Source organism: Euprymna scolopes, chromosome 39 (genome assembly GCF_053919585.1).
Source record: "Euprymna scolopes isolate OS-2025 chromosome 39, ASM5391958v1, whole genome shotgun sequence".
In the NCBI taxonomy this organism is placed as follows: domain Eukaryota; kingdom Metazoa; phylum Mollusca; class Cephalopoda; order Sepiida; family Sepiolidae; genus Euprymna; species Euprymna scolopes.
The window spans coordinates 69,738,575-69,752,224 of record NC_136520.1 but is presented as its reverse complement, the minus strand read 5'-3'; the positions used below and the strand labels follow the sequence as shown (position 1 = coordinate 69,752,224).

Below are 13,650 nucleotides of genomic sequence, written 5' to 3'. Positions count from 1 at the left end.
CTGTTTTTATATATTTATTGAAATTATGTGACAAAAGTGTTGTTTCATTTTAAATACTGTACCTATAAGCGTTTATGAAAATTCAGACTTTTATTATAGTTATGGATGGCCAAAATAACCTATAATCATTCTCCATCTTTCCTGAATACTAACCCAGTTTGATAATACCTGAACAAGCATTTATTTATAAAAATCATATTTTTATTGTTATGGATGGCCCAAATAACCTATAATCTTTCTCCACCTCTCCTGAATACTAGCCCAGTCTAATAATACCTGAACCAGCATTTATTTATAAAAATCATATTTTTATAGTTATGGATGGCCCAAATAATCTATAATCTTTCTCCATCTCTCCTGAACACTAACCCAGTCTAATAATCCATTAACAAGCATTTATTTATGAAAATCATATTTTTATAGTTATGGATGGCCCAAATAATCTATATTTCTCCATCTCTCCTGAACACTAACCCAGTCTAATAATCCATTAACAAGCATTTATTTATGAAAATCATATTTTTATAGTTATGGATGGCCCAAATAATCTATAATATTTCTCCATCTCTCCGGAACACTAACCCAGTCTAATAATCCATTAACAAGCATTTATTTATAAAAATCAGATTGTATAGTTAAGGATGGCCCAAATAACCTATAATCTTTTGTCTATTCAACAGTGAGTACACATATGGAATATAACAGATTTAAATAAGTAATTCTAAAGTAAATACTTTAGATCAGCGTTTCTTAATTTGGGTTCCTTGAAATCCTGTGTTTCTGCAAAAGTTCTCTAATGGTTGAACAAAATTTAGCGAGATAAGCTAATGAAATATTTTGACTTTTTATTTAATTTCATATGTGTAATATTGCTGAATACGCACAATATATTCTTGTAATAGTGTAATATAGACATTGTCTTAGCTAACTTATTATTACGTTATTTAAAAATATCCAACAATTAACCTATTATTATGTTATTAAAAAAATTTAACAATTTCGAATATATTTAGAGATGTCTGTATGGCATCAGCGTAAAACTGTTTTCACTTTACTGGACTTGTACGTAACTAAAATTTGACAAAGAAGCATTTATTTTTCCTTAAACTAGATATTTGTAGGAAATAGTTCCTATGATATTTATCGCACGAACTATAATGAAAATAAAATGACAAAGATATGGTGCATGCAGGGTGGAACGATAAAAATGTCGCCCTAAAGAAGACACCGCTGCAGCTTTATTTTAAATTTTTTATTGAAAAAAATAAACTCAGGTATCTTGATTATGTAGTAGAGCTGACATCTATTCAATGTAGCTGCCTTCAGCCTCAATCATGGCCTTGATATGGGTCTGGAACTGGGAGCATGCTTTTTCCACAAGTGTCGGATGTCACCAGGGGATCATCACATGCTTCAGCACATCCAGGTACACACACTTTGGTGTTGACTTTCAAGCTGACCTCTAAGATGTGAGGTGGCATTATATGGCCCTCAGTTGAAACCACACCAAAGACCATAAGGTGGCCGGAAACTTTGTTTCCATCACTGTGGGTATGACCCTGTTATTTGTGGCAATCTGGCAATGCATTTTGAAGGTCCTGGCAATGGCCCTGTTATTATAACTTGGATTGGTAAAGCGCATGAGTTGTACAGCAGCGCATCTCCAATCTCGCTTGTTGAACATTGTGTCACTTTCAGACATGATAAAAAAAAACTCCTATCACTCTTATGATTTGTACATAACTGACCAACTAGTAGATGGTCTGCAACAAAAAAAAAAAAAACTGAAATGGAATCCTGTCGTCTTTTCTAGGGTGACAATTTTATTGTTTCACCCTGTGATTTTGTTGTTTTTTTTTTGTTTGTTTGTTTTTTTTTTATTTGCACAGAAGCTCCTGGAGATGTTATTTATTTTATGTTTTACACAAGGATAGAAAACGCATAGAAACATCAAACTAATATAAGGAATTTTTCCATCTGTTTTTTACTGCTGTATTAATTATCGAATAAAATTCACATCACATCCAGTAAAAGACTCTAGTTGTCTGGCCTGTTATAGGGATAACCTTGAACTGAACCAATTTCCAGGATGATTATATATTATTTGGATTATTCAAACTACTGTTCTCATCCTAACTGTAATCTCATTTTCATAGCAAGTGCTCGTCCGAGCTCCAATCTATGGTCCCTCTCCCCGCCAAACTTTCACAAAAAAGCACTCGTCTAACTGAAACAACTATCAATAATTTCTCTGACTCTTTATTTGTGCCCAAACCTAAACGTAGATTCCAGCAACAAAGCTTCTTTCTTAGAACTGCACGCCTGTGAAACTGTCTTCCATTTGCCTGCTTTCCAGCTGACTATAATTTGGTTGTCTTCAAGTCCAACATAAACAAGTTCTTGATAAGCCATCTCCTTAACTAATCCAATTTACCAAATTTCCACTACTAATGATTACTATGATATTGTCCCATTGACTAATATACACTCATTGACCCCTTATCCTCGAGTAGCCTCTGAGCCTTGATAAGTGGTGACTCTTGTGTAAAAATTTTTTTTAAAATCTCTGACCGTATATACCATGCACTGGATAAGGCAGGGAAGATGAGTGCAGTAGTCCTAGATATATCTAAGGCCTTTGCCAAGGTATGGCACAATGGTCTTCTCATGAAAATCAGCTCCTATGATATTACTGGATGAATGCTTAACATAATTAAATCTTTCTTAAATAAGAGAAGAATCCATGTTGTGCTCAATGGTCATACTTCAAAACCATATAAATGGGGCGGGGGGAGTACCTCAGGGATCGATCCTTGGGCCTTTATTATTTCTGATATTCATAAATGACCTCCCTGATAAAATTGTCTCTGAGATGGGTATATTTGCTGACTACATCATGCTCTATAACAGGCACAAGGGGAAAACGAATGAACACTTATCCAAGGCAATGGCGCAAACCCTAAAGGAAGACCTCCAATCTTTAGTGGAATGGGGACAAAAATGGATGGTAACATTCAATGCTGCCAAGACTAAGCTTGTTTCCTTTAATAATTATAAGAAATCTCAACCACTAATAGCAATGGCTATCTTGTACCTCTGCAAGGCCACCATTCGCCCATGTATGAAGTATTGTTATCACATTTAAGCTGGTGCATCTGCTACTAGTCTCTCGCCCCTGGACAAGGTTTAAAAGAGAGTCGTCAACCTAGTGATCTAAGCTTCAACCTCTGTCCCATTGACGAAATGTTACATCCCTCTGTTTATTTTACAAGTATTTTAATGGTAGATACTCCAACGAACTACAAGTCCTTGTACCCCCTCTATGTAAATACCCCCAACAAACCCCACAAGCAACAGTCCCTAGTACCTATTTACAATGCCTCCCCACGGGACAGAGTTAGACACCAGGGTCATTTTTTAACGTGGAGAAAAAGTACAAAAGTAAAAATTGTCTCAGTCATGAAGGATTTCTCCTCCACTGAAAGAGAACGGGAAGTGGAAGTGCCGCATCTGAAGAACAGATACTACACTTTGATCTTGACAATCCATAGTAGAGATCACCAGATGTCAAAAAGCCTTCTTCTCTAACAGTTTCTTCCCCAGAACTGCTAAACTTTGGAACTCGCTTCTGGGTTCCTGCTTTCCCAACTGTACTGACATGCAGCAGTTCAAATGTAATGTAAACAGACATCTTGCTGCTGAACTCTCTACATAGTATCCCTGCAACTTATGTCCCAGATAGTAACTCCCTACATCAAAGTGCACCACATCGTGCCTTGTCAGGCGTGAAAAAGTGATAAAAAAAAAATTTTTTAATTCTCAAAATATTACAATGTGACCTTCTTCACGTGTATCTTGCCGAATTTGTGAATCTTTCTGTCACACTCTGGAATCTGTAGTACAGAAACGAGGTTTACGAGAAATTTTGGTACTTGTACAGTTTAATCAAGACATTAAAAAATGAAAATATCAAAAAAAAAAAAAAAAAAAAAAAGTTTATATTGTACGTATCCGTTATGGATCGAAGTTCTCCGGAAAAAAAATTTCACTTAATTTCATCAAGTAGTTTTTTTGTTTTTTTTTTTACAGTAAAAAAAAAAACATTTGTTATGATACCAAGCAAAAGATTTGATTTTTGGGAAGAACATCTAGTATTAAAGATTGGGAGGGAATGTCGGCGCTTTAACTGGAGTTATCTCCCCGTGGCGTGTTTAACAAATTCAATAATGGCTGATTTCAACACGCTCCCATAAAAACGTGTTTTTGTTTTTTTCGCTGTAAAAAAAAACTACTCTATCAAATTAAGTGAAATTTTTTTTTCGGAGATCTTCAGTCCAAAACAGATACGTACAATATAACTTCTTTTTTTTTTTTCGATATTTTCGTTTTTTAATGTCTGGATTAAACTACAAGTACCGAAATTTCAAACGAAGTTTACATCAGCCGAAACATTCTGAGAATAACATCCAAGATGAGAACAGTAGTTTGAATAATACAAATTATCAATCCTTATCTAAAAAATTTGTTTTGTAAATATATCTATATTATATAATCACACCTTCTGGATAGGTTCAGTATCAAAATTTGAACAGAAAATAAAATAAAAGGATCAGAGTTATTCCCCTTAGCTGATTCTTCTTTTTAGGTGTTTAAGAATGTTTCCATATTAGCAAACTTCTGAACCAAATTATTATTTTTTTTTTAATTGTAGCGAAATATGTTAGTTTAGCACAGTATAGCAATAACAAATAAAGGTTGGCTAGTCAGAATCAAAGTTTGATTTGCTAGTTTAAATGGTATTTAGGTTTATCTTTTGAAAATTACATTCTTGAATGTCTTGACACTATAATAACTCAGATGATTATAAATATATTTTTTTATAATATTTTGATAAAAATACTTTTGTTGATTAAGAATTGTTGTTGAAGTTTTTTTTTATTTGTTTTCTCGCTCTATTTTTTTCTTTTTACTGTATCTTTGTTTGTTATAGTTATTTTTTTATTTTTTTTATTTTTTATTTTTCTTCCTTTGAAGATTGTAATGCTGGGTATGGGGCAGCCAAACCAGCTGCCAACATTGCCCCGCTTTTTTATTGAAACCAACCGAGAGCTCTTTTTAGTATCCTCGCTGTTCCCTTAATGTTAATTGTGCATTGAAAGAGTTTCATTGTTCACTTATTTCTCTGAAGCAACAATTATATATATATATATATATATATATATGTATGTATATATATATATATAACTACTTCATTTACTCACATAAAATTAATATACGAAAGTATAAATTTATGCGTAAACTTTAAGTATTTACTTCAAAAGTGCTCAATACGTAGGTAGAGCTAGTTAGTTATAAAATATATATGGCGATTAAGCTACACTGAATATTCCGCGTTTCATCCACTCTCAGACTCTTCAGGCTTCTGCGCCTAATTCAAGCATCTGTTCTTCAAGAATTAAGAAGTTATTAAACTGATTAAACTATAATCAGTTTGAATATACCAATTGTAATCGATTAAAAATATTTTTCTCATAAATATAGCTTTTGTTTTATATATATATAAATTTTGAAAAAAAATCCAAGCTCAATGAATGCCTTTTTATTGGATTCCGGAGCATATATTGTGTAATATAAGAATTCTCCAAGTTCCAAATATCAAGTTTTCTCAGTTAGTTATTTATTACTTTTCAAAAGGTATTCATTATAATATTGTTTTGTATTGCGACTAACAAGTCTACAAAATTATGTCTTTGCTGCAATTTTAGTCACGTATTTATCAGATGGATATATTCGCATAAGCCTGAAGAGTCCTAGAGTGGATGAAATATGGAATATTCAGTGTAGCTTAATCGCCATATATATTTTCTAACTTACTACATATATATATATATATATATATATATATATATATATATATATATATATATATATATAAAGGAAGACTGAAGGATTAGTTGAAAATTATGTGCTTTTGAAAGAAACATTTTCGGAGTTTTTTTTTCTATTTTTCCTTTTTATGTATACCATTCCTTATTTAGGAAGCTCAATGTAATTACAGAGCATATAATGAATAAATGACAAAAGTCTATATTTAAAATTTTATGACGTTGACCATCTTACAATTTATTCCTTTAATTCACTTGACATTTAGAAGTGTAAATGTCAACTGGATTAAAGGAATAACTTGTAAGGTGGTCAACATCATGAAATTTGGAATATAGACTTTTGTCATTTATTCATTATATATATATATATATATATATATATATATATATATATATAATGCATGGTTTATCATAAAGTGAAATGTGTTTTGAAAAAGAATAAATAAATTAACCACAAAAGAAACAAAAACAGGTTATAGTCAGCTAACATACTTCATAACTTCTAACGTAGGGCTACCAGAAATTGTGACAAGGCAAATCAGTTCCTCTGCTCTCTTTTCTTTATTGCATTTTTTCGATAGTTCTTTTTTTATTAAATAATCATTAAAGTTTTTATTTTAATTAAGTGTCATTGAAATTAGATTTTATTTTTTTAGAATTATTGAAAACACTTGTTAAAATCTTTTAAAACTATTTTGGGAATATTATGTATTGGATACATTTTTTTATGATGTTTGAAATCTTGTTATTTTGATTTCAATAATTTTTTTTTTATACTTTCATGAACAGATATTTATTGTATAAATTTAAATAAAAATCTATTCTTTTTAAAATTACAAAAACAACTTTTATTTTTTATAATTTCATAAACATATTTCTTATAAAATTTCAAATAAGATAAAAACTTTTTTTTTAATTTTGTTATTCAAAGTGCAAATAAAAACTAATTGTGTTATTTTTATCTTTTTATAATTTTGTTCATTTCTATTGTATACTTTTCAATTATATTGCTTTTTTCCTATATTTTATTTCAATAAATCGCTTCACAATAGAAATTCTGAAGAACAGTAAAAGCGAAGGAGCTGATATATCTTGTCACTGCTTTCGCTAGCGCTATGCCGGAAGTTAGGAAGTACATTAGTTGACTATAACCAAAAAAAAAATGAAAGATTGTTTTTATTTCTTCTTTGTTTAATTTGTTGTTTCCATTTTATTTTTCACTATATATAAATATATATATATATATATATATATATATATATATATATATATATATAAAAATATATATGGTGATTAAGCTGCACTGAATATTCCGCGTTTCATCCACTCTAGAATCCTAGAATGGATGAAACGCGGAATGTTCAGTGTAGCTTAATCGCTATATGTATTTTATAAATTACTAACTAGCTGTACCTACGTATTGATCACTTTTGAAGTAAATACTTAAAGTTTACGCATAAATTTATACTCTTGTATATTAATTTTATGTGAGTAAATGAAGTAGATATATATATATATATATATATATATATATATATATATATATTTATTTCTGTTGAAGTGTCAACAGAATTAAAGAAATAAATTGTAAGATGGTTAACATCATGAAATTTGGAATATAGACTTTTGTCATATGTATATAGATAAATAGATAGATAGATTGTTTTGCTGTATCACAGCTCTTCGATGTGGCTAAACCAGCACCCATCCCATGCCCAGGATTGAACTAACAACCGTTGAGTCAATAGTCAGCAGCTTTAACCACCAGGACAGGCACTGCTAGTAATGGTATTTAACAATGCTTTATACAAATACTGTCTGTCACTTCCACAGTGCTCCATTTGTTTGTTTACAAAGAGCTTTGCATCATGTTAAAGTCATAGTAGGTGATATTGCTATCAACCTGAGAAGGTTGGAAAGCAGGTATATAGTCCTTCACAGACAGACATTTTCACTGTATCACAGCTTTTCAATGCATGTATTTTTCTGTGTATGTATATATAAATGATGGGACGATTTCAAAATTTTTCTCGATTCCGATACCATTACCTATTCTGATTCCGATTCTTTTAAAATCACTGAATATTTATTTACAGAGTTGTCTTTCTTTAGATTACCGTAAAGAAAAACCATGTGACATATTTTCATGAACGTAAGAAATACACTTGTGTAGGTGATCTATATGTTTTAATTTTGTTTGTAGCTTAAAACCAAACATCCACCATTTTATCTTTAGTAGAAGTAGTGGAAAATTAAGTTTTCAACAAAAACAAGCCAAATAATAAACAATTACACAAGAATCGTTTCTGGCATCGGAAAGTAGGCATAATTTTCTCTGATAACGATTCTGATATCTTAAAAAGTTCCAATTATTTAGCTTCTAGATTCTGATTAATCGTCCCAACTAGTGTGTGTGCGTGTATATATATATATATATATATATATATATATATATATTAGTAATAGAATGATTAATCAGAATTAGGAAAAAAAAAAAAATAGAAACTTTTGGGGTATAGGAATCAGTATCAGAATTGGAAAAATTTGTGTCTATATTCCGATGCCAAAAACTATTCCTTTTAATTATCTTTTCTTTTATTTGATTTTGTTTAAAACAAAATCTTCCGCTGCTGATATTAATAATAAAATAAGAAATATTTATTGGTTTTAAATAATCCGTAAATCTTGAATGTATAGATTAACTCTTCAAGTTGTTTTTTTTTTTTTGTTAGAAAATATCTGCACATTTAACATGTGTTTTGATGGCCACTGGGAAAAATAACAATTCTATAGTCAAATATTTAATGTATCAGAATGAGTAATTTAGTGTAGAATCTGTAATTGTGTCAGAATCAAAAAAAATATTGGCATCATCCCATATATATATATATATATATATATATATATATATATATATATACAGTGATGATCATATTTATTGGCACGGTAAAATAAAAGTTAAATTTTGTCTAATAAATTCTAAAAAAGGGATTAAATTAAAGAAAATAACAAAGTATATTATGTATTTTTAACTGGCCTTTCTGATGCAGCAATCGCATTTTAGAAAAAATAAATAACAAAGGAACAACAAACATAATTGCAAAAAACCCTTGTTCAAAATTATTGGCACGATTTATTTAATAATCAATTGTATAGCCTTTGGCCTTGATTACCTTCCTCAGTCGCTTTTCATAGTTTACAACCAAGTTGTTGCACTCTTCAGTAGTAATTTTAGCCCACTCTTCCTGACAATAATCCTCCAATTGAATAAGATTCTTAGGCTTCCTTTGCATTACCCTCAATTTTAATGTTCTCCATAAATTTTCAATTGGATTAAGGTCTGGGCTTTGTGATGGCCACTCCAAAACATTAATATGATTGTCCTGAAGCCATTTCTTAGTCAGTTTAGCCGAATGCTTTGGGTTATTATCTTGCATGAACCACCAACGACGACCAAGTGAGAGCTCTTTAGCAGAATCTTTCAGGTTTTCATCCAATATTTTAACATAATCTTCCTTTTTTATGCTACCTGTGACCTTAACAAGTCGCCCTGGTCCAGAGGCAGCAAAGGATCCCCAAAACATCAAACTGCCTCCACCGTGCTTCACTGTGGGTATGGTGTTCTTAGGCAGGAAAGCTTCGCCAGATTTTCTGTAAATATAAGACACTTTATTATGGCCAAATAACTCTATTTTCGTTTCGTCAGTCCATAGAACACGTTTCCAGAATGCAACATCTTTATCAATATGACGTTTTGCAAAGGCTAGCCTTGCTTTCAGGTGCATAGGCTTCAATAAGGGAGTCTTTCTCGGACGACATGCTTTTAAACCAGCTCTCTTCAAAACTCTACCAACTGTATGTCGAGATACATTCACTCCAGAGGTGCTCTGTTCATCAACAATCTCCCCAACAGAGATCCTTGGGTTTTGTTTTACTTGTCGAACAATTTTCCGTTCATCTCTTGGGGAAAGAATCCTTTTTCTCCCTCTACCCTCTAAACTCATAACGTGGCCTTGCGATTTGAACTTGTTTATTATGGCTCTAACAGTGGATTTGGGAAGGTTTAGCTTCTTTGAAATCTTATCATAGCCCTCCCCATTGGTATGGCATGCTACAACAAGCTTCCTGACGTCTTCGCTGTGTTCCTTAGTTTTAACCATGGCGATTGAAAATTATAATTTAGTCACTTATAATAGTTTAAATAAATCGCTATCTAAAAATTATCTGAAAAAAATTATTCACTGAATTAGCGTTAAACAAGCATAATATGGCTATAAAAAAGTTCAGAAAGCACGTAAACCGGAAATTGATTGATATTATACTGATACTAAAAGAAAAACAAAGCCGTGCCAATAATTTTGAACGAGGGTTTTTTGCAATTATGTTTGTTGTTCCTTTGTTATTTATTTTTTCTAAAATGCGATTGCTGCATCGGAAAGGCCAGTTAAAAATACATAATATACTTTGTTATTTTCTTTAATTTAATCCCTTTTTTAGAATTTATTAGACAAAATTTAACTTTTATTTTACCGTGCCAATAAATATGATCATCACTGTATATATATATATATTAGTAATGGAACGATTCCAATGTTGTCCCCGATTCTGATACAATTACGGATTCCAATTTTTTATAAACTCTAAATATTTTGCTATGAGGTAGCCATTTTTTCACAATTATAGTAAAAACACATGTTAAATGTGTAGATATTATCTCAGGCGTGAAAAAAAATATGCTTCTAAGTGATGATCTATAGATTTTAGTTTTACTATTAATTAAAAATCAATAAATATTTATTATTTTATCATTATTACAAGCAGTAGAAGATTTTGCTTCTAACAGAATTATATAATGAAAAAAAATTAAAAGAATCGTTTGACATCGGGAAGTAGGTACTAATTTTTCCGATACTCCTAAAAGTTCTAATTTTTCCCATTCCCGATTCCGATTAATCGTCCCAACACTAATATATATATATATATATATATATATATATATATATATATATATATATATATATATATATATATACACACACACACAAATCGATAACATGAAAAATGCAAGTTATCATCTCTTTTCGGGTGTCCACAATATAGAAATCAGCTATAAAAAGATTTTTATTATTTCTTCTATTTCAGACGAAACTTCAGGAAGATTTCGACACTGTCCAGGCCATGCTGGAAAGCAAAGAGAAAGAGATTGAGTCCCTGACTAAAGAACTGACCGACTTGCGGGCGCAGATGGAGAAGAACCACACTGATGTTGCGGTCAGTGAAAACTTGGATGATGTTGTGTCTGACCTCGTGGTATGTGTGTATGCATGGATTAGATTAATTGATGGTCCACCTAATTATTTACTGATCGCATGGAATTAAGCCATCACCAATGTCCATCTTATTTCTTCGCTGGAATGTTATTGGTCATCTGTAAATGGCCAAACTTGATCAGAGGAATCTTTTTATTGCTTTTGCATTGCTCTTTCAGATGGTACCGGTTTCAACCCGGTCAGATGCGGTCAACAAAAGTTTTTAGCAGGCATACAAACACACACACACAACTTTCTTTTATCTAATAAACTAGCGGTGGTACCCGGCGTTGCCAACGTGTTTGGATGTGTAAAAGAGATCAATAGCCTAATAACTTACCACGACGCTATGAGAATGGTTGAAATTAAACAATTAAAAAGTTAAGTGACACGTGCGTAAATTTAATAAGGTCAAACATCACGCCATAGGGAAATGAAATCCCACACTTAACTTCTTTTTTTTTTGCCTGCATTAATCAAAGCTCATTGCTTTTCTGGACGTTCCGGCACGAGTGCCAGGTAGACACACCTTTGCTACGGATGCGGTTTCGTTTTGATACTGAAAAGCCAAACAAAGATGCGGAGACCAGGAAATACAGCAAAAATAGCGTGTAAAAGTCGCTTAAATAAAAGATAGATGTAACCTCCTTTCGTAAATCAGAGATATTATAATCTAGTGAGAAACAATAACCACCCCGAGTGCTTCCTCCCTCTAAAAGCCTTTGCTAGATATACAAAAAATGTGCACACATTTTGCTTTTTATATATATAAACTAGGGTATTTGTAGGTGTGTTTGGGGAGGGAGGTAAATCAGAACAAAAAGGAAACTTAATGATAGCGATTTAAGAAAACAATAGATGGGGGGGGGACATGTGGCTCGAACCCGGAGCCTTGAGGCCTATAGATTGAGCCTGAACACCTGCGCTACGGCGACAATGTTAATGTAACAGCAATTAAAGTGAGTCAAGTCAAGGAGGTTTGATTGACAGGTGGATGCTTAATGAGGTCATTGCGGAAGCGTTACGATGACGGGGCAGTTTCTTGGCGTTTGTTTACTTTGTTTCACTGTAGGATAGTTTTTTCATTTACTGCGGGGCAGTTTAAGCTTCCCCAAGATGATGGGAGGAGGGAAACCAACTCTCCATTGAAGGGGATTGTCCAAATTGAATAGCAATTGTCTGATATAAGGAAAAAACCGCATTGATCAAAGCTGATTGCTTTTGGACGTTCCTGCGATCACGCTGGGAACGATGCAACAACCTTCGTATTAGTTTTGCTTTTATTATACGAAAAAGTGCGAATCTACACGCGCCGATCAAAAAATATTTAGCTTTTGAAAATAGGGTAAATTAAATATACACGCGACCCTCGTTCGTAACTTGTAGATATTATGATTTAGACGTGATATAAAATTTTTAAAAATGAGCGACGGCCTCAAGAAGCCGCCGAAAAAAATCCTTTTGCGGATATACACAAAAAGCAAACATACATACATACACAGATTTTCGCTTTTATATATATATATATATATATATATATATATATATATATATATAGATAGATAGCATAAGGCTACATAAATGGAGCATTTAAAAATAACTTAATGACTATCAACTTTATCAGTAATTGTTAAGTTTGTTACCAATTTTATACCATGCAGGTGTTGTAATGTTTAATGATGCAGGAATTATTGGTTCTTGTTTAATTTCTTTAAGTTAAGTGATCTGCAAGCAATTCCTCATGCTACACAGGTGGTTCAAAACGAGACAGTATTGGTAGCATTCCACAGGTCAAGTTTGTTGGCCCGTTCACATATGCTGCCACGTATAGAATTATGACAACAGTGACCAACCAGCAGACGAAAAACTTCAATTGTTGATGACGACGACCACTATGGCAGGCTCCAGTATAATGGAAGAGATGCCTTTCATGATACAGTGACGTCACTAGTTGTGGTTCTGGCTTTCAGCTGTTATTACATGGAAACAAGTATGCAATATGTTGCTCTGATCCTACGGTTTCTCTCATACTGGATGGTATGGCCACAACCTGCATTGCACATGTGTCAATCAGTGAAATAAGATTGACTTGTGTCTCAATAGTTTAAAGTGAAGGAATTTTTATTTATTTATCAATGAGTCACCATTTATTAATTTTAAAAGCAACTCAAGGATAAGAGTTAATCATCATAGTGTTTTACTCCATCTTGAGGTCCATCATCGGGCAGTGTCCGAGGCACCCCTTTGGAATCAATTAGAGGACTGTCTATGAGGATACATCCAATTGTGCAAGTTGTGCTATATTTTAATAACCTTCGCTCGTGCCTGGTGAGCGTTACCCACTCTTTTTAAGGGAGTTCAGAGCCTGCTGAGAAATCTTCTTTCAATACTGGAAGAGCCTCGTTGTTGTTGTTGTCTTTGACTGACTTATTCCACCAATGTAGGCGGAGGAATGC

General features: G+C 32.4%; 1 protein-coding gene across 1 annotated transcript in view; it reads left to right on the top strand.

The window, feature by feature from the left end:
- Nucleotides 1-13,650, top strand: part of LOC145263843 (uncharacterized) — a 649,003-nt gene that overhangs the window by 526,897 nt on the left and 108,456 nt on the right. The window contains exon 45 of the mRNA XM_080120917.1: nucleotides 11,028-11,195. Within this exon, the coding sequence (XP_079977043.1) occupies nucleotides 11,028-11,195 (168 nt within the window). The remainder of the gene's footprint in view (nucleotides 1-11,027; nucleotides 11,196-13,650) is intronic.